At 41.6% G+C, this 25,486-nt stretch overlaps 1 protein-coding gene and 1 pseudogene across 1 annotated transcript in view; both read left to right on the top strand.

The window, feature by feature from the left end:
- The window catches only part of NCKAP1L (NCK associated protein 1 like), a 64,456-nt gene that overhangs the window by 7,993 nt on the left and 30,977 nt on the right, over positions 1-25,486 (top strand). The window contains exons 6-19 of the mRNA XM_004601567.2: positions 2,642-2,732; positions 2,822-2,959; positions 4,606-4,654; positions 4,753-4,909; positions 9,902-9,958; positions 10,242-10,338; positions 11,055-11,164; positions 11,322-11,454; positions 12,077-12,158; positions 13,648-13,706; positions 14,096-14,241; positions 15,236-15,368; positions 16,049-16,168; positions 24,915-25,060. Coding sequence (XP_004601624.1) covers positions 2,642-2,732; positions 2,822-2,959; positions 4,606-4,654; positions 4,753-4,909; positions 9,902-9,958; positions 10,242-10,338; positions 11,055-11,164; positions 11,322-11,454; positions 12,077-12,158; positions 13,648-13,706; positions 14,096-14,241; positions 15,236-15,368; positions 16,049-16,168; positions 24,915-25,060 — 1,518 coding nt within the window. The remainder of the gene's footprint in view (positions 1-2,641; positions 2,733-2,821; positions 2,960-4,605; positions 4,655-4,752; positions 4,910-9,901; positions 9,959-10,241; positions 10,339-11,054; positions 11,165-11,321; positions 11,455-12,076; positions 12,159-13,647; positions 13,707-14,095; positions 14,242-15,235; positions 15,369-16,048; positions 16,169-24,914; positions 25,061-25,486) is intronic.
- On the top strand, positions 1,566-2,282 carry LOC105943188 (40S ribosomal protein S3a-like; annotated as a pseudogene).

The raw sequence follows: 25,486 nt of genomic DNA, 5'->3' as shown, positions 1-25,486 counted from the left end.
CTTAAATACGTACATTTCTAGTGGGGCACCAAGTGATTTTTTTTCTGAGAAGGGGGTAGTAGGTCAAATAGGTTGTGGAACATCAGCTATACATGATGACCCAGGCAAAATAAAATAAGAGAATAGAGAATACTTATATGTATTTACACGAACAAGTGCTCTTTTACAGATGACTACTCTTGAATATCTGCTAAAGGATTATCCTGTTTGTATAATCTCTAGTGGTTTTTAATCCTAGACTGGCTTCCACTCTGCTTTTCAGGTTATTGAAAAAGGCAAAGAAAATTATTTTTAGTATTAATAGGAATATTTGTAAGTGAAAGCCATTAGAGGTAAGTAATGTATGATAGTACTTTTTTTTTTGCTTTTTTTTGGGTCACACCCGGCAATGCACAGGGGTTACTCCTGGTTCTGCACTCAGGAATTACTCCTGGCGACCATATGGGATGCTGGGAATGGAACCCGGGTTGGCCGCGTGCAAGGCAACTGCCTTACCCGCTGTGCTATCGCTCTGGCCCCTGATAGTACATTTTAAGACAAAAATAAATGATTTTGGGGTCATCTTCAGTTCTGTATTGCTCTACTAGGGCAAAGCAAAGTAGTTAAGGGTCGACAAAATTAGAACCAGAGTTATCAAAGTGGCTATGACACATTGTTCTCAGCATAATGTGTTATTCCATGTGTCTACAGAATACTAGGCACATGCCTTACCCGTTAACTTTTTTTTTTTTTTAAATAGTCCACACAGTTGGATTTTGTGGAAGTTTTTATTTTATTTATTTATTTTTTTTGCTTTTTGGGTCACACCCAACAATGCTCAGGGGTTACTCCTGGCTCTGCACTCAGGAACTACCCCTGGCTGTGCTCAGGGGACCATATGGGATGCTGGGAATCGAACCCAGGTCGGCCACGTGCAAGACAAACGCCCTACCCACTGTGCTATCACTCCAGCCCCACCCGTTAACTTTTAATGTGTGTGTATATATATATATATACATATACATATATATATCACTGTATCACTGTATAACTGTCATCACTGTCATCCCATTGCTCTTCAATTTGCTCAAGCAGGCACCAGTAACATCTCCATTGTGGGACTTGTTACTGTTTTTGGCATATTGAATATGCCACAGGTAGCTTGCCAGGCTCTGCCGTGCAGGCGAGATTCTCTAGGTAGCTTGCCAGGCTCTCTGAGAGGGACAGAGGAATTGAACCTGGGTCGGTGCATGCAAGGCAACATATGTAAATATATATATGTATATAAATCCAGGCATATTATATGTTCTATAAGTTGCCAATGTGAATTTATAGATTACCTATATCATGTATCTAAATCTATATTGCACTAAAGGAAGAAACTTTCATAGACCCATCCCAAATAATGTGGTTCTAGCTAATCATATAGCTTAGTACACCTGAGCCTGGGGTGGGTTACATACATATGTAATTCATATTTTAGTACGTATTTTTTAGGGGGTGTGGATAACTTTAGCCTATGCACATCTTTATTGAGTATGCAAACATAAATGTTTACTTTCCTCTTTGACTCTCTGGGCTGCACCATGGCAGTTGGCAAAAACAAGTGCCTTACCAAAGGTGGCAAAAAGGGAACCAAGAAGAAAGTGCTTGGTCCATTTTCTAAGGAATACTGGTATGATGTGAAAGCATCCACGATGTTTAATATAAGAAATATGGGGAAAATTCTTATTACTAGAACCCAAGGAACTAAAATTGCATTCAATGGCCTTTAAAATGAGCCTTACTGGTCTGCAGAACCATGAAGTTGTTTAGGAAATTCAAGCTGATTACAGAGGATGTTCAGGGCAAAGACTGCCTGACAAACTTCCATGGCATGGACCTCACCCATGATAAAATGTGCCCCACAGTCAAAGCATGTCAGGTCATGATTGAGGCTCATGTTGATGTCAAGACTATTGATGGTTATTTGCTTTGTCTATTCTGTGTTGGTTTCACTAAGAAGCACAACAATCATATTGGGAAAACCTAAGCATCAGCATCAGCAAGTTCACCAGATTTGAAAGATGATGATGGAAATCGTGACTCAAGAGATGCAGACGAGTGACTTAAAAGAGGTGGTCAATAAATTGATTCCAGACAGCATTGGGAGAGACACATAAAAAGCTTGCCAGTCTACTTCCCATTCCTTGATGTCTTTGTTAGAAAAGTAAAACGTGCTAAAGAAGCCTGAGTTTGAATTGGGAAAACTCATGGAGCTTCACTGTGAAGGTGGCAGTTCTGGAAAAGCTACTGGGAATTAGACAGATGCTATAGTCGAACAGGCTGATGGATTATGAGCCACCAGTGCAAGAATCTGCTTAAAATTCAGATGTTCATTGGTAACAAATAAAAAAAGTTTTATTGGGGCCGGAGCGATAGCACAGCGGGTAGGGCGTTTGCCTTGCACGCGGCCGACCCGGGTTCGATCCCCGGCATCCCATATGGTCCCCCAAGCACCGCCAGGGGTGATTCCTGAGTGCAAAGCCAGGAGTAACCCCTGAGCATTGCTGGGTGTGACCCAAAAAAGCAAAAAAAAAAAGTTTTATTTGTGGTGAAAGAAAAAAGTTTACTTCACGCTTAAGGGAGACCAGTACCTCCTCTTTCCTGTGCTTCATTGCAGTGATTCCAGTTTTGCCCGTTTGGGTCAGATGGTCTTGGAGTATGACCAGCCTTTGAAGAAACTGACAGAGGAGTTTGGGCCTCACACGAAGGCAAGTTCCGCCAGAGAGTAAAGAGTTCATCAGCTGGAAATATACTGTCCCGTTGTTGACGCTGAGGATTCTTTTGTTCTTCTCCACAGGCTGTGAGTGGAGCCCTCCTCTCTTTGTGCCCCCTCTTTGTCCGAAGGACCCAGGGCGCTGAGCAGTGGCGCAGTGCCCAGCTTCTGAGTCTCATCAGCAACCCTCCAGCCATGATTAACCCAGCTAACTCAGACACAGTGAGTTTTCTTCACTTCTTGTTCGTGAAGGCATTTTTTTTGGCCACATGTCTATACCAGCCATCCGAGTGCGATAGCTCTCTTCTAGGGTATGCTTCTAAACTGATCATCTCCAGTTTGAAACTCTTGTTTGGATTAGGATTAGTATGGATCTTTACCTGGAGAAATTTGTTAAGTAATAAAAGAATAAATGAAGGAGGAAAACTTATTGAGTCCCTTTTTAAGCCCAGCAGGAACTTGAGAAAAGGATCAATTAATTAGCAATTATTTATATTCAGTGTGACCATATGGATCCAACATTCTTGCCTTACAGTGTAATAGGGAAGGACTTATAGTCTAACAGGGAAGATAAACCATGTAGCCATAAAAATATAACTTGATGGAACAAGATAAATGTGAAGTGCCAAGCAAGTGATTTATACCTTAAGTTGTAAAAGAATCCAAGGTGGTACATGAGTGTGTGTGTGTGTGTGTGTGTGTGTGTGTGTGTGGCGATGGATAAGGAGTACAGGGATAAGATACTTGCCTTGTATGTGGCTGACACTGGTTTGATCCCTCATATGATTCCTTGAGCTCAGGAATGATCACTGACCACAGAGCCAGGAGTAAGTCCAGAATACCACTTGCTGTGGCCCCTCAAACAAAAAACACCCTCCCCAACCAAAACAAAACAAAAGCTCCTAAACCAACTCAAAATTCAACAAAATTGAATAATCCAAGGGAGAAGTAATGAGAAATTGTTTTTGGTGGGGTTCCCAATAATGCTGGGGTGCCAGTCCTGATGATACTTGTCCAGGCAGTGCGGGTCTGATGGTTGCAGATTACGGAATGCTTCCCTGTTCAGACCTGGCGGTACGCAGGGCCACCAGGGTCACACCTGGGTATGCTTAGGGAATTACGTGATTCTGGAGTTGAACTCAGAACCTTATACACATTGGGCATGTTGCCCAGCCCAGCTCAGCTCTTACCAAGAAGGTTTTTTTTTTTTTCTTTTTGGGTCATACCCGGCCATGCTCAGGGGCTACTTCTGGCTTTGCACTTAGGAATTACTCCTGGTGGTGCTCGGGGGACCATATGGGATGCTGGGAATCGAACCCAGGTCGGCCGTGTGCAAGGCAAACACCCTACCCCTGTGCTATCACTCCAGCCCTTTACCAACAAGGTTTTGACTCTTGCTTTTCTATTATTAAAAGAAAGCACAGCGGGTAGGGCCCTTGCCTTGTAGGTGACTGATTTGATTCCATCCCCGCATTGCATATGGTCCGGTGAGCCCTGCTGAGAATGATTCCTGAGCACAGAGCCAGGAGCAAGCTTTGAACACTACCATATGTGGCCCCCAACAGAACAAAACAACAACAAAAATAATAAAAATATATAAACTATTGAGGGGAAGTTGTATTAAACCTTTTGTTTATTCCAATTTCCAGCTGAAGCTCTTTCTCCTTTTCTCATTATATTCTTTTCCCTTCATTCCATTTCTAATACATTTTATTATCAGCAGGTTGCCCAATTATTGTTTGTCTGTAAATTAAAGTTGGTTTTGATTCTCAAATCCTTGCTTCATTGCCTTTGTGTTGCCTCCTTAGTCTTTAGGGGAAGGTCAAGTTAAATAACTAGTTGGCCATTTCTTTTCTGTCTCCTTGCAGATGGCTTGTGAGTACCTGTCTGTAGAAGTGATGGAGCGTTGGATTATCAGTAAGTTTTGTGGTGTGAGATGGGAATGGATAAAGCAGCACATTACACAGAAAGTGGGTTCTAAGTGTCTTCCTCTGCACTGTTTTATCCTCCTACAGTTGGATTTCTTCTTTGCCATGGGTGCCTCAACTCTAACAGCCAGTGTCAGAAGCTATGGAAGCTGTGTCTGCAGGGGTCTCTGTACATCACCCTCATCCGGGAGGATGTGCTACAGGTGCACAAGGTCACTGAGGACCTGCTGAGCAGTTATAAAGGGTGAGATATAAGAGAACCAAACTCTTTGGGATTTTTTTTTGTTACCATTTAAAATTTTTTTATTTTTATTTTTAAATTAGTGAATCACTGTGAGGGTACAGTTACAGATTTACACATTTTCGTGCTTGTGTTTCCCTCATACAACGTTCGAGAACCCATCCCTCCACCAGTGTCCATTCTCCACCACCAATGAACCCAGTATCCCTCCCACCCCCCAATCTCATCCCCCACCCCACCCAGCCTCTGTTGCAGGGCATTCCCTTTTGTTCTTTCTCTCCTTTTGGGTGTTGTGGTTTGCAATAAGGGTATTGGGTGGCCATCGTTTTTAATCTATAGTCTACTTTCAGCATGCATCTCTCTTTGGGGATTTTTAAGCTCCTCCTGATATCTCTTTTCAGCCATTGTAAATGTACCGAATAGGAGAGGAAAGGACTAAGATTATATATTGAAGAAATATTTATTGAGTACATACTATTTTTAATTTAAATTAAAATTTTTTTCTTGATTTTTTTTTTTTTTTGGGAGGCGAGGCCGGCTACACCCAACTGTTTTCAGGACTTTTTAAAACAAGTTTTTCGGTCATACTTGGTGGTGCTCAGGGCTTACTCCTGGTTCTGCATTCAAGGATCACTCCTGGCAGGCTCCGGAGACCATATGGGGTGCCAGGGATCGAATTTAGGTCAACCACATGCAAGGTAAAATACCCTACCACTGAACTATCATTCTAGTCTCAAGGTACTAAGGACTTCCGGTTCTGCACTCAGGGATCACTCTTGGCAGTGCTTAGCGGGCCACATGGGGTGCCGGGGACTGAGCTTAAATTGCCTGTGTGCAAAGCAAGTGCCCTATCTGTTATACTATTGCTCTGGCCCCTAGTTTCTAGATTATTGGCTGAGTTTTACGGATATACTAATTAATAAAATAGTGTAAAGGACAAAAGCATTGTCTGTGAAACCAGATTACCTGGGTTTGATCTCAGCTCTACATTTATTGTGTGATCTTGTATAAGTTACATAACCTCTTCATATCAATTATCGAAATTGGAAAAATGTAAGATGAATAATTAGAAGTTACTGGAGGTAAATTTGGATATACATACCTAACATATATATTTGAAAAACTTTCCAAATGATCACAAAAGGAATATTTGAAGCACTTTTCTATCTCTAAGAACAATTAATATGTATGATTTATAGCTTAGGGAGTTACTTATATAAGTTCTCTAGTTTGATCTTTATGATACTTATACTCAGGTCTAAATGTTAGCATACTTTTAAATGATAAAAAAGATGTTCAGTCTTTGTTTTCTGAGACTGAGAAAATATCAGTTTTACTCTATTAAAACAGTAACAACAAGTCTCACAATGGAGACGTTACTGATGCCCGCTCGAGCAAATCGATGAGCAACAAGATGACAGTGATCCAGTGACTCTATTAATACAATACGAAATTTAATTCTAGACACTTTTGGACTCATTATCCTATTTTTTTCTATCACACTAGGTAGAGTTGAAATAACTATTCACTTGGAATGCTAGTGGAATTAAATCCAGCTTCTTGATTAAGATATTTTCTGAATCTCAGTCTCTCTGATTCTTTTAAAAATTTTATTTTTATTAAAAATAAATGTTATTTACAAAGTTGTTCATTATACATTCATTTCAGGCATTTAATGTTTCAGCACTAAAGGAAGTATGGCCTTCCCTCCTCCAATGTCTCCATTTCCCTCCCATTCCCAACTTGCGCCTCTTAAGCACATAAAAAATTTACTTTCACCTAGCGATGCACAGGCGTCACTTAGGAATTACTCCTGGAGATGCTCAGGGGACCATATGGGATGCTGGGAATCGAACCTGGGTTGGCCATGTGCAAGGCAAATACCCTCCCTGCTCTGCTATTGCTCCAGCCCCCCAAAATTTACTTTTTACTACTTGTTCCTACAAAACTTCAAGAAATGGTGAATAGAATGATAAGAAAATAAATCAGTAAAAGCCAATATGTGATAGGTATATGATTAATATATATATTTTTGAACTAAACTACCATGAGACAAGCAGTTACAAAGTTGCCCATGATTGGGTTTCAGTCATACAGTGAACATCTGTATGATGTTCATACAACATCAGTCATACAACACCCTTCTCTTTATTAGTGTACATTTCCCACCATCAGTGCCCCAGATTTTCCTCCTTTCACCCCCTAACCCCCAGTTTGTCACTACGGCAGACAGTACTCTCTCTCTTTTTCCTTTTGGTCATTATGGTTTGCTATATGATTTAAACCTACGTAAATAAGGAAAATAAAAACTTTTAAATACAATTAATAAAATTATTATCTCACTTGCATAAAAAGTCCTAAATTCTGGAGTCTAAAGTATATTGCATCAAATTTTATTTTGTATTTGGATCTCATTATGATAACAATCATACCTTACCTGTCATTAATTAAATATTTTTAAAAAATTTTTTATTAGTGAATCACCGTGAGATGCAGTTATAGACTTACAAACTTTTGTGCTTGCGTTTCAGTCATACAATAATCGAGTGCTCATCCTTCTACCAGTGCCCATTTTCCACCACCAATGGTCCCAGCATCCCTCCTACCACCTCCACCCCGTCCCCTCCACCCCACCCCGCCTCTGTGGCAGGGCATTCCCTTTTGCTCTCTCTCTCCTTTTGAGTGTTGTGGTTTACAATAGAGGTATTGATTGGCCATCATGTTTGGTCTATAGTCTACTTTCAGCGCGCATCTCCCATCTCAAGAGGGCCCCCTAGCTCCCTTTACTTGGGGTCCCTTCTCTATCTGAGCTGCCTTTTCCCCCCAGCGTGTGAGGACAGCTTCTAAGCTGTGGAGTAATCCTCCTGATACTTATCTCTACTATTCTTGGGTATTAGTCTCCCATTCTGTTACTTTATATTTCACAAATGAGCGCAGTCTTTCTATGTCTGTCCCTTTCTTTCTGACTCATTTAACTTAACATAATACTTTCCATGTTGATCCACTTATATGCAAATTCCATGACTTCATCTTTTCTAACAGCTGCATAATATTCTATTGTGTAGATGTACCAAAGTTTCTTTAACCAGTCATCTGTTCTTGGGCACTTGGTTTTTGTTTTTTCCAGATTCTGGCTATTGTAAACAGTGCTGCAATGAACATATAAGTGCAGATGTCATTTCTACTATACTATTTTGCATCTCTGGTATATATTCCCAGAAGTGGTATTATTGGGTCAAATGGGAGCTGAATTTCTAATTTTTTGTCTTCTAGTGAAGCCTTTATTCTCTCTTGAAACTCTCTCTGACTCTCTCTTAACACTTCTGCAAATAAAACTACTTCATTTAAAAAAATGATAGAGGAATAATAAAGTCAAATTCTGAGAAGAGATGGGTGGGAACAGGACCTAAGTTATATACCCTAACTTCTTTTATTCGAGAGCTGTACCTGTGTCATATTTATGTTCTCTCTCTCTCTCTCACTCTTTCTTTCTTTCTTTCTTTCTTTCTTTCTTTCTTTCTTTCTTTCTTTCTTTCTTTCTTTCTTTCTTTCTTTCTTTCTTTCTTTCTTTCTTCCTTCCTTCCTTCCTTCCTTCCTTCCTTCCTTCCTTCCTTCCTTCCTTCCTTCCTTCCTTCCTTCCTTCCTTCGTTCTTTCTTTCTTTCTTTCTTTCTTTCTTTCTTTCTTTCTTTCTTTCTTTCTTTCTTTCTTTCTTTCTTTCTTTCTTTCTTTCTTTCTTTCTTTCTTTCTTTCTTTCTTTCTTTCTTTCCTTGTCACAACTATCAATGCTCAAGGGTTACTTCAGGCTCTGTGGTCAGAGATCACTCCTGGCAGTGCTCTGGAGCACCAAATGGGATGCTGGGATTGGGTGTGTGCAAGGAAAGCACTGTACCTGCTGTACTATCTCTTCAACCCCAATGTGCTGTTTCTTTTTTCTCCTTCAAACCTGGGAGAGTACTTCTACTTGAAGGTTTCTATGTAGGTGGAGTCAGAATCATAGTTAAAGGGACTGAGCCCATGCTTTACTTGTGGGAAGTTTAGGTTGAATCCTTGGCACTTCAGGGTCTCCTGGGCACTATAGGAGTGACCCCTGAGCACAAAAGCTAGAAATATCTCCTGAACACTGCTATTGTCATGAAGTATAAATCTAATAACCAGAAAAAAACCTAAACTAGCCTTTATGGGGCTGGGAATATGGCTCATAAGGCTAAAGCATATGCTTTGCATGTGGGAGTTCTGAGTTCGATTCCCAGTAATCCCCGTGCACCACCGGGTATGGCCACTCTCCCCCCACCCCTGCCCGGCCAAATCTGATTGTGTCTATATAGGACCACTGAGGAAAAGTCTCGTCTCAGCTTTGTTTGTTGGTTTTTTTGGGTCCCATTCAGTGATGCTGAGGGCTTATTCCTCACTCTGTGCTTGGGGATCATTCCTAGCAGGGATATGGCTATACGGGGTATCAGGGATTGAACCTGAGCTAGCCACCTGTAAGGCAAACTTCTTAGCCACTGTACTATTTCTCTGGCTCTAGTCTCAGCTTTGTAATTGGAACCCTATGTGATTTTGGGCAAGTAATTATCTTCCCTAGACTTTTTTTTTTTAATCTTCAAAAAGATGAAACAGGGGCTGGAGCGATAGCACAGTGGGTAGGGCGTTTGCTTTGCATGTGGCTGACCCGGGTTCGATTCCCAGCATTCCATATGGTCCTCTGAGCACCGCCAGGAGTAATTTCTGAGTGCATTAGCCAGGAGTAACCCCTGTGCATCGCCGGGTGTGACCCAAAAGCAAAAAAAAAAAGATGAAATAGAAAGCAATGGTCTTCCTAAGCAACCACTGAGTTTCTTATGAATAGATAAGGGTTCGAAAATATCCTGATAGCAAAAGCTGCTTATGTTTCCTCTAGACAGTAGTTTGGAAGCTCCAAAAATTGGGTAGATGTAGGACAAAGTCTTAACCTATGTCATAGTCAGCTTTGCTAATCTTTTGTCTATCCTCAGGTATGGCAAGCGAGTGGCAGACATAAAAGAAAGCAAGGAGTATGCAATTGCAAACAGGTAAGGTGGGTGAACATGCTGTCCAAGAGGGAATGGGATAGAAATTCCTCCTGATCTTTATTTTTCACTTAAACCCTTCCCGGTTTCTGTATACTCTTACTCCATCAACCGAAGAATTTATTGCTGCCCACAGATTTTTGTGTCTTCTTACCAAGTCTAACTTTAGCAACAAACCGTCCTGTCTGACACCCCTCCCTAAAAACAGCTGTTTTCTGTCCTGCCTTTGTGGGATTTTTAGGAAGGGCGAGGCCATATTGTCCCAGTTTTCACTTTCTTTCCTTAGTGGTCAGTTTCACTGTCAACGGCGGCAGTTTCTTCGGATTGCAGTGAAGGAGCTGGAGACTGTGTTAGCTGATGAGCCAGGACTTCTGGGACCCAAGGCAAGATAAAAAAAAATGTTGGGAGGGGAAAGGAAAGATGAGAAATGATAAAAGGTTTCATATGGGAGATGACTTAGGCTTCGTGAATTTTTACTTTTTTTATTCTTACAATCCATTTGCCCATGTACATACTGGTTCCCTTATTGGAATACCCTAAAACTTTTGTATTTATTTTTTGAGCATTATCATAGATGTCATGTATTATAACCATTTATATACTTGTCTTATCCTCCATTTGTGTGTATACTAATTAAAGGCATATTTTGTTTTCTTTTTGGGTCACACCTGGCAATGCACAGGGGTTTCTTCCTGGCTCTGCACTCAGGAATCACCCCTGGCTGTGCTCAGGGGACCAGATGGGATGCTGGGAATCGAACCCGGGTTGGCTGCGTGCAAGGCAAACGCCCTACCCGCTGTGCTATTGCTCCAGCCCCCTTAAAGGCATAGTTTTGTCTTAAAAAAAAACCCACACAAATACCTAGTAAATATTTCTAAAATTTAATTTGATAGTTAAGGAAGGGTATTAACTGTGAGCTACTGTCAGCATCTGTATATGTATTCCGTGTCACATAGTTTTTCTGTGGATCTGTTTTTTTACTGAACATTGTTGGTGTGGCCACCCAATTGTATCCATATGCTTACTCAGGATAGCATTCTCAGTGTTCTGAAATTCATGTTTGAAATTGAAGATTCTCTATTTCCTGTCCTCTCTTTAGGCTCTTTTTGCTTTCATGGCACTGTCCTTCATTCGTGATGAGGTCACTTGGCTGGTTCGCCATTCAGAAAATGTCACCAAAACAAAAACGCCTGAGGACTATGCTGACACGTTAGTATTTGACATGGTTTAGCTCTAGCTTGACTTTGGTAGGGACAGGGAGGCATCGCAAGACCCCAGGGGCTTCAATTTCTGCTGTTATTATTATCTTTGTCTCATTTCATATTTCCAGTCTCACATATCTCTGTTCTCATCCTTGGCTTTGTAGGTGCATTGCAGAACTGCTTTTCTTATTGGAGGGGATTAGGACTCTGATCCGAAAACACATCAAAGTGATACAGCAATACCACCTTCAGTACCTGGCCAGATTTGATGCTCTTGTGCTCAGCGATATCATTCAAGTATGTCTGATTGATTATACTTTGGAAATTTCAGGGGGATTCCTGGTTAGTTTCCCCTAGGACTACCATGGCTGACTATTATACTCTGTATATTTGAGTAAAAAACCTAATTTTTTATTTGTTAAAAGAATGAGACTAATAATCTCAGTAGGTTCTTTTCCCATTCCCCTTCTTTCTGTTGCTATTCTGATATTCTTGGGCTGCACGCTTGCTGAGATGCTCTCACAGAAAGTGTCCCGGGAGAGCACACTCACCAGTGTAGAGTTGTAATCCTTGCTGGGAATTGAACTCACAGCTTTGTGCATGAAAATCCTGCTACTGAATTGTATCTATGGATCTTCAGCAGTATTTCTAAGATTCCTAACTCAAGCTACTAAGAAATAGGAGAAAAAGAAGGAGAAATTGGGTGGTGGTAGAGCAGAGATGCAGTAAATCTGCTTCCTCTCTTGCTTGGTTCCTCTCTTCCGGTTTGCAGCACTTAGCAGTTCTTTCTACATTTATCCACTGACGAACTTCTGTAACTCCAGTTTCTGTTTTAGTGGAAACTATGCCCATTTGACAGTGTGCCCAACTTCTCTTTTATTTTTTTAATTTTTTAATTTTTTTCCAACTTCTCTTTTAGAACCTGTCTGTATGTCCTGAAGAGGAATCCATTATCATGTCCTCATTTGTCAGTACTCTCTCCTCTTTGAATCTCAAGCAAGGTAACTGGAGGGAAGTGGAGGAGGCGGCATGTTTTGTGAAGGTGGACAACTCTCCCCCACACCCCAGAACTATAATTTTTTTGGAGACGGGAGATGTGCTAAGATAACTTTGAAGAAGATCTATCATTCTATGTGGCTAGATTTTAGGGTACTGTTTTATTTCCTTTTAAGCTTATGTGTTTTTTTAAAATTTATTAGTAAATCACCGTGAGGTACAGTTACAAACTTTCATGCTTGCGTTTCAGTGTCATGGTAAGTGACATGAGTCAGAAAGAGAAGGACAGACATAGAAAGATTGCACTCATTTGTGGAATATAAAGTAACAGAATGGCAGACTAACACCCAAGAACAGCAGAGATAAGTACCAGGAGGATTACTCCACAGCTTAGAACCGGGCCTCGTATGCTGGGGGAAAAGGCAGCTCAGATAGAGATGGGACCACCAAGTAAAGGGTGCTAGGAGGGCCCATTCGGGATGGGAGATGTGGGCTGAAAGTAGACTATAGGCCACTTAATATCTCTACTGCAAGCCATAACACCTAAAAGGAGAGAGCGAGAGCAAAAGGGAATGCTTGTGTTTTTCTTTTAATTGAAAAATTTTAATTAAACTACTGTGATTTGCAAAATACTTCATAGTTAAGTTTTAGGCATAGTACCAGTTGACTCTATCACCAATGTCAACTTCCTTTTACCAGTGTCCTGGGTTGCTTTCCTCTTTCCCTCCCCCCCCCATCCCCCAAGCCTGCTTCCTTGACAGGTGCATTTTAAGTTTGGCTATTGTGATTTGGATCTCCTGCTTTCATTGTTGTTGCCTCTATGGTTTGGATATATAGCTACCACTCCTTTACACCACCAATGTACCCTAGGCCCTTGACCCCTGCCTATCTACTTATTTTTGGTACCTCCCCCCGCCAATTTCTTTCCTTATCCTTCCTATATTCTGGGGTCAGGAGTGATCAGATTACCTTCTTATTTAATATCTTGCATGCCATTGTCCAATTATTCTATATGCCACAAATAAGTGAGATCATCCTGTGTTTGCCCTTTTTTTTTGGCGGGAGATGGGGGCAGTTTAGGGATTACTCCTGGCAGGCTTGGAGTACCGTAGGGAGTGCTGGGGTTTGAACTCAGGTCAGCTACATGCAAGGCAAGCTTTTTGTCTGCTGTACTATCTCTTGGGTCTCAGTTTGTTCTTCTTATGGCTTATTTTACTTAACATGATATCCTCAAATTCCATCCAAGTTTATTTATTTTTTCTGTTTTTTTGGCCATACCTGGTAGGACTTAGTAGTACCAGGAGGACTACTCCACAGCTTAGAATCACACCTGGCTCTGTGCTCAGGAATCACTCCTGGCAAGACTTGGGGACCATATGGGCTGCCAAGGATTGAATCTGGATTGGCCACATGTAACACAAACACTCTACCTGTTTTGCTATTGCTATTGCTCCAGTCCCTTCACCCAAGTTTAAGGTCTGTGTATCTTTGCAGGAGATAATGGAGAGAAATTTGAATTCTCTGGATTGAGGCTCGATTGGTTTCGTCTACAGGTAGGTCTGTTAATTACCCCTGATGTCCAGATTCTCCATTTTTCCCTCCCTGCCTCCCTCTTCCCTCCCTGCCTCCCTCCCTCCCTACCTCCCTCCCTTTCTCTCTTCCTCCCTTCCTTCCTCCCTCCCTCCCTGCCTCCCTCACTTCCTCCCTCCTTTCTTTCTTTCTTTCTTTCTTTCTTTCTTTCTTTCTTTCTTTCTTTCTTTCTTTCTTTCTTTCATTTTCTCTGTTATAGGTGAATAAATATTGAGCACTACTCATCAGTCAAGTCCAGATAAATTGTAGTACCAAGTTTGGGGATGGTACTTTCATTAATAATTTTTATTATTTTAAAATTTAATTTAATTTAATTATTTTAAATAATAAGTTCCCCTAAATCCAATTATAGGCATATACCAGTGTGACTAAGGCCCCCCTGCATCTGCATGAGAACCCTGACTTAGCCAAGGTGATGAACCTCATTGTCTTTCACTCCCAAATGTTGGACTCAGTAGAGAAACTCTTGGTGGAAACTTCTGACCTGTCAACTTTCTGGTATGTGCTAATTTGGAGCTCTTTATCAATTGCCTTGATCTCTTGCTTAGCCTTTGTAATTCTCCCAGATAGATGAGAAAGCCTTGTTTACTTTGAAATCTCCTTAAATGTAGATACTTAAATTCCATGGCTCACTGACTTCAGCTTTTATCAAGTGATAGGAATTTGAAGTTGATTCCCTTTGGTTCTATCTTCTATAAGAAAGTCATTTGGACTTTATTTGGTTTTCCTATTCCGGGATAATGCACCAATGCTCTCTGCTCCCTTCACCGCTCCTCCCCTCCCTAATCTTTGGAACTTCTTCAGTTTCTTTTTATTCCTGGAAACAATGTGGTTTAAAAGACACAGGGGCGACTTGCAGGATTAGTGGCGAGAACAGTAAATGATTGAGAAAGCTAGAGAATCGGGCTTCTGGGGGATGAAAGTTAGTTTGTATTCTGCAGGTATCAGTCAGAATCTATTCTGTGTGCATTATTCTACCCTGTGAGGGACCAGACAATTAAAGAATGTAAACTCTGCTCTTTACAGTCAATCTAGGGGGGCAATGAAGCACTCACATGTGAAAATACACCAACGTAACAATTACTAACATTAGAAAGTGTAAAAAGAAAAATTCGTGATGCTGAAAGGATATAGGGCTGAGTAAGATTTCTGGGACGTGAGTGTCAAAACCTGGGAGGAATGTGAATCAGTAGTACTGAAGGACTTCTAAATTAAGGGAAGAAGTCTAAATCATGCAGACGCCCTAAGAAACGTATAGGAAAAGCATATTTTGTACAAGAAAATGGAAGATCTTCAAGCTTCTTGGGCGTTCATTGTAGAAGTTGGGAAGAAGTGAGTTATGGGTTCCTGTTTTTCTTAAGGATAGGAAAATTAAAGAGGGACTGGTGACTACTATTCATGAATTTTTGTTCAAAGAATTGCTATTCTTTCTACGTAAAGGGAACCAGCTTCTCAACTGTGGCCTTAAGGTCTCTTTCCCCCTTTTCTGCAGCTTTCATCTACGTATCTTTGAGAAGATGTTTGCTATGACCCTGGAGGAGCCTACTATGTTGCGCTATGCCATTGCTTTCCCCCTGATTTGTGCCCATTTTGTCCACTGCACTCATGAGATGTGCCCAGAAGAGGTGGGTGGCCTGATCTCCAAAACTTGTCATCTCTCAAATCAGATCCTTATTCTTTTTTTTTTCCTGCTTTTTGGGTCACACCCGGCGATGCACAGGGCTTATTCCAGGCTCATGCACTCAGGAATTACTCCTGGTGGTGCTCGGGGAAACCTATGGGATGTTGGGAATCGAACCCGGGTCAGCCACGTGCAAGGCAAACGCCCCACTCGCTGTGCTATTGCTCCAGCCCCCCCTTTTTTTCCCAGATCCTTATTCTTCCAAAAAAATTCCAAGGAATGATTTTGTTCCCAAGAAGAACACAAACACATATGTGAATATGTGATATGAGTCCCCCAATGACTCAGCTTGACATAGATGTGCCCACTCTCTGCGTCTCAGTATCTTTTTTTGCAGAAAGAGTGAGTGGCTCAGACCAAGCAGCAGTCATAATAATAGTTTTATGGGCCAAAAGTAGTTCTGTTGGTGATGAGAACATCTTCCTTGGTTCTTTTTTTCTTTTTCTTTTTGGGTCACACCCGGTGATGCACAGGGGTCACTCCTGGCTCTGCACTCAGGAATCACCCCCGGAAGTGCTCAGGAGACCATATGGGATGCTGGGAATTGAACCTGTGCGGGCTGCGTGCAAGGCAAACGCCCTCCCCACTGTGCTATGGCCCTTCCTTGGTTCTTCTTTCCTACAGTACCCCCACCTAAAGAACCACGGCCTTCACCACTGCAACTCCTTCCTGGAAGAGTTGGCCAAGCAGACCAGCAACTGTGTCCTGGAGATCTGCGCCGAACAGCGAAATCTGAGTGAGCAGGTAGGCGCCGCCTTCTCTCTCTTTAGTCACCCCTCTGCCATCCGTTAGTGCTTTTATCCTTTCTGCCTGCTTCTTCCTCCCAAATGCCAAGTCCTCAGGCCCTTTCTCTTAAGCAGAGGAAGGGTGTGTGTACTTGAGTTTATGACTCTCTTCTTAGAGTCATCCCTTCGGTCCCCGCTCCTGTAGGATCAGACAGAGGTGCTAAAAATACCCCTGTTTGAACAGCTGCCTTCCACCAAAACTCGCGCTGTCACTTCAAGAGTTCCAGGAGCTGAGTTCACTTTCTAATTTACTGCCCTCCTCTCTTTGCCCTGTGCACCACACTTTTAGAACAGTGGCCCCCAGATCACCTTTCAGTCAGTCCGTCTTCACCCTTTTCTGGGGCTGTGGGGAAGACTTCACACACCCACCTCCTTTGTGTTTATCCTTGGGGCTGCTTTCTTGTTTGTGTCTGCTTGTTGTCCGTCCCCCTCCCTCAACTGACTCATACCACCTGGGCATGATTAGCTCACACTCAATTTCTGAAAATTTGAAAATTAGAAACTTGTTCTGCTACTGCCCAGGAGTCTTTTAGGTTGCCTAGACTACCTACTATTCCTGGATTTGAGTCAGTTTTATTTTTTAAGAATTTTAATGTTTTGGTTTTGAGCCTGGGCTGGAGCGAAAGCACAGTGGTAGGGCGTTTGCCTTGCACGCAGTCAACCCGGGTTTGATTCCTCTGCCCCTCTCGGAGAGCTCGGCAAGCTACCGAGAGTATCGAGCCCACATGGCAGAGCCTGGCAAGCTCCCCGTGGCATATTCAACATGTCAAAAACAGTAACAAACAAGTCTCACAACAGAGAGGTTACTGGTGCCCGCTTGAGCAAATCGATGAGCAATGGGATGACAGTGACAGTGACAGGTTTTGGGCCTCCGTACGGTGGTGCTTGAAGCTATTTCCAGCAGTGCTTGAGAGACCAAGTGGGTCTATGGTATCGAACCTGGGTTGGTCATATGTAAGGCAAGTGCCTTAATTCTGTACTATCTCTCTAAAACATTGAGTCAGGTTTTGTTCAACCTTAGTAGAAGGGGAGCCATATTATGTATATGTGTACATTCTATATACATATGCACAGTTATTACATAACCTTTCCATTTGCTCACAAGTAAAATGGGGCAAAAGGTATATATATATATATATATATATATATATATACATACACACACCCCTTATAAAGGTAGCACTGCACTGTAGCACTGACATCTCATTGTTCATTGATTTGCTCGAGTGGGCATCAGTAACATCTCCATTGTGAGACTTGTTGTTACTGTTTTTGGCATATCGAATATGCCACGGGGAGCTTGCTAGGCTCTGCCGTGCGGGTGGGATATTCTCGGTACCTTGCCGGCTCCCCGAGAGGGACAGAGAAATCAAACCCGGGTATAAAAATAAAATAAAATAGAGAATGCTAAAAATTTGAAATATTTTTCAAGAAATGTTAGTTCTTATATTATTTGTACTTATTGAGTATTAAGACCTGTGGTGGATTTTGGGATATGATCTCAGAAGGACGAACATAATTCCTGCCTTTGGTGAATGTCATGGCTTTAGGGTAAAAAGGAGTTCAAATAAATTGTCTTGGAAATTTAAATAATTAATGAAAGGAAGACATGCAAACAAGTTATGGGTGTGTTCATAACTTCATCTGAGTTCCTACTCCAGGTGAGGGGCACAGATAAAGAGTTTTCTTAGTGCTGTGTCAGAGATGACTAAAACATGGTAGGAGAGATTATCTTCACACATATCAGAACTTTTACAACGAAATGAGTATTGGTATTCCATAATTTTCATCATGAATGAATAATTCGTGATGTTATTAAAACTAATGAGGGAAAACCATTTTGAGCAACTACTTTCAGAATCTACTATAGACAAAATTGGTGAATTTCAGGGTTGAGATAGCAACCTTTGCCATCAAAGTGGACTTTCTCTTTTTAAAACAGTAAGAGTTTGGACTTTGAAAAAAAACCCAAAGCATATGGGACTGGAGAGATAGTATAGTGGACAAGGTGCTTGCTTTTTCACATAGCTGACTCAGATTTGATTCCCGGTACCTCATATAGTCCCTTGGCACCCTGTCATGAGTGATCCTTGAGCACAGAGCCAGGAGTAAGCCCTGAGCACTGCTGACTTGGCCTAAAAACCCAATAAAATCAATTGCAATTATTTTTGTAAAAAATTGAATCACCACGAATTAAAAAGCTATTCATGTTTGAGTTTCTTGTGCTCAATGTTCCTACACCAATTCCTTCACCTGTGTCCACTTCGCTCCATTAATGACCCCTATTTCCCACCTACCCTCCGAGAATGGACCATTTTTTTTTAATTTTTTATTTATTTATTTTTAATTAGAGAATCACCGTGAGGGTACAGTTACAGATTTATACACTTTTGTGCTTATACTTCCCTCATACAAAGTTTGGGAACCCATCCCTTCACCAGTGCCCATTCTCCACCACCCGTAAACCCAGTGTCCCTCCCACCCTCCCCAATCCCATCTCCCCCCCCCACCCCACCCTGCCACTGTGGCAAGGCATTCCCTTCTGTTTTCTCTCTCTAATTAGCTGTTGTGGTTTGCAATAAAGGTGTTGAGTGGCCGCTGTGCTCAGTCTCTAGCCCTTATTCAGCCCGCAACTCCCTTCCCCCACATGGCCTTCGACTACAATGTAGTTGGTGATCGCTTCTCTGAGTTGACCTTTCCCCGGAACGTGAGGCCAGCCTCGAAGCCATGGAGTCAACCTCCTGGTACTTATTTCTACAGTTCTTGGGTGTTAGTCTCCCACTCTGTTATTCTATATACCATAGATGAGTGCAATCTTTCTATGTCTGTCTCTCTCTTTCTGACTCATTTCACTCAGCATGAAACTTTTCATGCCCATCCACTTAACTACAAAATTCTTGACCTCCTTTTTTCTAACAGCTGCATAGTATTCCATTGTATAGATGTACCAAAGTTTCCTCAACCAGTCATCCGTTCTGGGGCATTCGGGTTTTTTCCAGATTCTGGCTATTGTAAACAGTGCTGCGATGAACATACATGTGCAGATGTTGTTTCGATTGTACTTTTTTGCCTCTCTGGGATATATTCCCAGCAGTGGTATTGCTGGGTCAAATGGGAATTCAATATCTAATTTTTTGAGAGTCGTCCAAATTGTTTTCCAGAAGGGCTGAACCAGTCGGCATTCCCACCAGCAGTGAAGAAGGGTCCCTTTCTCCCCACATCCTCTCCAACAGCGGTTGCTTTTGTTCTTTTGGATGTGTGCTAGTCTCTGTGGTGTGAGGTGGTATCTCATGGTTGTTTTGATCTGCATCTCTCTGATGATTAGTGATGTAGAGCACTTTTTCATGTGCCTTTTGGCCGAGAATGGACCATTTTTAAGAGGCCCTTTTATAACTGCTAGATGGGCTACTCAGTATTTGAGGGGAACAAACAAACCAAAATAGAAAAGAAACCAACAAAGTGTGACTATAACAAAAGGAATTTTCACATATATCTTATACTGCTATAAGAGAAATTTCAAATGAGGATTTTATTTATTTATTTATTTAAAAAAATTTTATTTTATCACCATGTGTAAAGTTACAAAGTTCTCAGGCTTATATCTCAGTTATACAATATTCAAACACCATCCCTTCACCAGTGCCCATATTCCACCACCAAAATCCCCAGTATACTCCCCATCCCCGCCCCCCCACCCGCAACTGTATAACTGATGAATTTCAAATGAGGATTTTTAAGCTTAGAATAAATAGAATTCTGGGGATATTGGGGTGTGACGCAGGAGGGATACTCTGCACATACTCAGGAAGCATAAATAAATAATTGAAGGAGATGCCTGTATAAATAATATATACACTAATATTATATATTATGACTAGGGGGTCTTGGTAAAGAGAAAAGATGCAGGAATGATGTTTAAATAAAAATAGTTAGGAATGGGGCTGGAGAGATAGCACAGCGGGTAGGGCGTTTGCCTTGCACGCGGCCGACCCGGGTTCAAATCCCAGCATCCCATATGGTCCCCTGAGCACGGCCAGGGGTGATTCCTGAGTGCATAGCCAGGAGTAACCCCTGTGCATCGCCAGGTGTGACCCAAAAAGCAAAAAAAAAAAATAGTTAGGAATAACCTCAGTCAAGGAGATAATCAAAAGACCTTAGTGAAAACTTTGCATTGTGAAGTCCTGGGTTCAATACCTAGCACAATACCCTGAGGACTAATGGAAGAGACCTCTAAGTATCACACTGGGAGTAACACCTGAGCACTGCTGGATGTGTCCAACAAACAATTAAAAGGGAGTGATGACCACACTGTTAGCTCTGAGTCTCTAAGGGGCTATGGCAGTGTGGGAACTATTTCAATGGGACAGACTATGAGAACATAGCATGTAAGATGATTGTTCCATGCAAAGAAAAATCCAACTCTTAGCTTGGGAGGCTCTAGGAAAGTGTAATTGCATAGAACTCTTTGGCCTTACTCTCATTGGTGGTGGTGGTGGTGGGGTGTGGTTGGGCGACATCTTGCTGTGTTCAGGACTTCCTCCTGGATCTGTGCTCAGGGATCATTCCTGTCAGAGCTCCAGAGACCATATGGTCAGCTGTGTGCAAAGCTAGTGCCTTACCCTCTTACTATATCTCTAGCCCAATCTTACTCTTTTATACTTGAGTAATTATTTTAGGGAAGACTCTCAGGATATGGGTGGGGTAATTAATGATATGATCCATCGTGTGTCTTCCATTTTGAGCATAATTATGGGGAGATGATAGTGAAAACTAAAAGAGTAGAGTACATTCCAAATGGGCCCCCCTTAGAGATAGAGATGCATGGAAGGATAGGAAATGAATTGAATAATTCTTTCTTGTAAAAAATTGAACCACTGCAAATTACAAAGTTATTCATATTTTCCTACACCAATCCCTTCATCAGTGTCCTCTTCACTCCACTAATGTCCTCTGTTTCCCTCCCACCCTCCAAGAATGAACATTTTTTTAAAAGATTTTGTTATTAAATCACTGTGAGATTGATCTTGACAAAGCTGTTCATAATTAGGCTTCAGTCATACAGTGCCCCAACACCCATCCCTCCACCTGTGTATATTTCCCAGCACCAGTGTCCCCAGTTTCCCTCCCATCATTGCCCACCCAAGCCTCCCACTGGCCTGTCTCTATGGCAGGCACTTTTTTTCTCTCTCTCTCCTCCCCACCCCCTACCTCTTTCCTTTTGGGCATTGTAGTTTGCAGTACAGATACGGAAAAGTTATCCGGTATGTCCCTTTACCTACTTTAACACTCAGATCTTGTCCAGTGTGATCATTTCCAAGGTATTCTTGTCATCTGGGTCCCTTCTCTATCTTACCTACCCTCTGCCTTCACAAACTTGTGCTTGATTCTAACCATTGGCCAGTCCTCCTAGATCCTGATTTCCCTGGCTGTGGATATGTCTTCTACTATACACTTTTTATATGCCACAACTGAACATAGTCATTCTATATCTGTCCCTTTCTTTCTGACTCATTTCACTCAGCATAATACTCTCCAAGTCCAAGCATTTATAAGTGAATTTTATGATTTCATTTTCCCTGACAGCTGAATAGTATTCCATTGTGTAGATGTGCCATCGTTTCTTTATTCATTTGTCTGTTCTCAGGCACTCAGGTTGTTTCCAGATTCTGGCCATGGTGAATAGCTCTGCAATGAACATAGGAGTGCAGATGGTATTTCTGCTGTGTATTTTTGGCCCCCACGGTATATTCCCAGAAATGATATTGATGGGTCAAATAGGAGCTCAATTTCCAATTTTTTGAGGAATTTCCATATTGTTTTACACAAAGGCTGGACAGTTGGCATTCCCACCAACAAAGAAGGAGAATTCTTTTCTCCCCACATCCGTGCCAGCACTGATTGCTCTTTTGGATGTGTGCCAGTCTCTGTGGTGTGAGATGATATCTCATTGTCATTTTGATTTGCATCTTCCTGATGATTAGTGACGAAGAGCATTTTATCTTGTGCCTGTTGGTCATTCTAATTTCTTCTCTGAGAAAGTTTCTGTTCATTTCTTCTCCCCATTTTTTTTTTTGATGGAGTTGGGTATTTTTTCTTGTGAATTTCAAGTAGTGTCTTGTAATCTTTAATATTAAACCCTTATCAGAGGGTTTTGGGTGGATAACCTCTCCCATTCTAAATGCTGTCTTTGTATCTTGGTCACTGTTTCTTTTGAGGTACATAAATTTCTTAGTTTACTGTAGTCCCATTTGTTTATCTTTGCTTCCACTTACTTGGTCAGTGGCGTTTCATCTTTGAAGACATCTTTACCTTCAGTATCGTGGAGGGTTGGGCCTACCTTTACTTCCTCCTATGTACTTTATAGATTCAGGTCTGATGAATTGATGTACTTTATGGATTGAGGTCTTTAATCCATTTTGATCTGATTTCTGTGCATGGCATTAAATAGAGGTCTGAGTCCATTGTTTTCGCATATTGCTGTCCTCTTTTGCCAGTACTACTTGTTAAAGAGGTTTTCCTTGCTTCACTTAACATTTCTTGCTTTCTTATCAAAGATTAAATGATCATACATTTGAGGGTGTGTGTTAGGATATTCAACCCTATTCCATGGGGGTTGGGGGTATGGTGCCGCCAACAGGTCAACCTGTTCCTGCAGGGCGAGTGCATCAGCAGCCTGAGGGTGTCTTCAGGTTTCCTGACACCTCAAAATTTCTGCTGTGACTTTTGCAGGACCCCAGCAACTTGGGACCAAGTTTACCAATAAATTAAATCGCCAAAAGTTAGGTATGTGGGAGCCACACCCACAAACCACCTCTGGTGCAGCTATACAAAACTTATTTTTTTGCCTTATCTCAGAGACCCATTGCCAGTCGACCAAAACCTTACATTTGGTAGACTGAGAACCAAATGTAAAGGCGATTAGAGGCCGCCCCCCAAACTTCCATCCCTCTTGGAGAGCCCGGGAAGCTTCCGAGAGTATCCCATCCACATGGCAGATCCTAGCAAGCTACCCGTGGCGTATGCCAAAAACAGTAACAACAAGTTTCACAATGGTGCCCGCTCAAGCAAATTGATGAACAATGGGAGGACAATGCTACAGTGCTACAGTGCTAATATTTTGTTGAGGATCTCTGCATCTGTGTTCATCAGGGATATTGACCTGTAATTTTCCTTTTTTTTTGGTGTGTCTTGTCTTTGTCTACTGTCTATGATATGTGCCTCTTGAAACTGGGAGTGTTTCTGTTTCTTCAATTTCCTGGAAAAGCTTGAAAAGGACTGGCAGTAGGTCCTCTTTAAAAGTTTGGAAGAATTCACTAATGAATCCATCTGAACCTGGGCTTTTGTTTCTGGCAAGACTTTTGATTACCGTATCAATTTCCTTGATAGTGATAGGCCTATTCAGGTATCCCAAATCTTCTTGATTCAGCCCTGGGAGGTTATAGGAGCCCAGGAATTTATCCATTTCTTCGAGGTTCTCTTGTTTCATGACATACAACTTCTCAAAGTAATTTCTGATGATCTGTTAAATTTCTGTGGTTTCTGTTGTGGTATCCTCCTTTTCATTTCTGATTCGGTTTATTAGGGTTTTCTTTTCTCTCTCTCTCTCTTCGTGAGTCTTGCTAGTAGTTTATCAATCTTTTTTTTTCCCCAAAGAACCAGCTCTTAGTTTCATTGATCTTTTGGGTTGTTTTTTGGGAATCCAGCTAAATGATTCCTGTTCTAAGTTTTATTATTTCTTTGTTCTTGCCTGGTTTGGGCTCCTTTTGTTGGTCATTCTCTAAGATCTTAAACCGTGAAATCAAAGCTATTTATGTGGGCCCTTTCTTCCTTCCTGATAAATGCTTGCAGATCTATAAATTTTCTTTTTAATACTACTATAGCTCTGTTCCACAAGTTTTGGTAGCTCATGTCCTCATTCTCTTTTGTTTCCAGGAATCTTTTGATTTCTTTTTTGATTTCCTCTCTAAGCTACTTGTTGTTCAGGAATGAGCTGTTTAATTTCCCAGTGTTTGATTTGATTCTGCGTTTCTGTGTGTGATTAACTTCTATTTTCAGCACATTGTGGTCTGAAAATATAGTTGATACAATGTCTATCTTCTTGATTTTATTGAGGTATATTTTGTGGCCCAGTGTTCGATCTATCTTGGGAAATGTTCCATGTGCATTGGAGGAAATGTGTATCCAGACTTTTAGGGATGAAAAGTCCTATATATATATATGTATGTATGTATGTATGTATGTATATATGTATATATATATATATATATATATATCTTCCATTTCTTCCTTTAGGGCTAATACTTCCTTGTTGAGTTTTCAGTCTCTTTGATTTATCAAGAGGTGCTAAGGAAGTATTGAAGTCTCCACCTACTTACTATTGTGTTGCTAACAATGTCCTCCTTGGAGTCTGTTAGCAGTTGTTTTAAGTATTTTGCTGTTCCCTCCTTTGGTGGGTATATGTTTAGGAGTGTAATTTCTTCCTCATGTAAGAGTTCAGTATAGGAGACTGATATATGAGTGCAATGCTCTATGAAAGGGGAAATTGACTGGCCACTGGTGAATCTGTTGGGGAAGCAACCCCGCATTGGTGCAGAAGGAATGAACAATTTTAAGAGACCCTTTTATAACCATTAGATGGGCCACTCAGTATTTTGGAGGAACAAAAAAAATCTCATTTCTCTATTGACTTGTGTTTGTTTCTGCAGCTTTTACCTAAACACTGTGCCACTACCATCAGCAAGGCCAAGAACAAGAAGACTATGAAGCAGAGGCAGAATCCTAGAAAAGGAGAGCCTGAGAGGGACAAGCCAGGAGCTGAAAGTCACCGGAAGAACCGCAGCATTGTCACCAAGTGAGAATTTGGGGACTAGAGGACCAACTGCATACGGGAGAGAAGGGTAGAGGAAAGACCCAGAGAAAGAGTGCAGAAGTGATGGTGGGATATGGCATGATAATGAAAAAAGGCCCAACTATGAAATTTCTGCTTTGTCTTGAAGTCAACATCAATGTGTACTAAAATTTTTTTTGGGGGTCACACCCGCTGATGCACAGGGGTTACTCCTGGCTCATGCACTCAGGAATTACTCCTGGAAGTGCTCAGGGGACCACATGGGATGCTGGGAATCGAACCTGGGTCGGCCGCATGCAAGGCAAATGCCCTACCCGCTGTGCTATTGCTCCAGTCCCTAAAATTTTCTAAATGAGAAAATGGGTGTGAAAGCCATGGACCCCACACACCCTTCCCAGATACTAGCAGGCGGTGTCAGAGCTTAACTTA

The sequence above is a fragment of the Sorex araneus genome, chromosome 2, assembly GCF_027595985.1.
Source record: "Sorex araneus isolate mSorAra2 chromosome 2, mSorAra2.pri, whole genome shotgun sequence".
In the NCBI taxonomy this organism is placed as follows: domain Eukaryota; kingdom Metazoa; phylum Chordata; class Mammalia; order Eulipotyphla; family Soricidae; genus Sorex; species Sorex araneus.
This window is presented reverse-complemented; position numbering and strand designations above follow the sequence as displayed.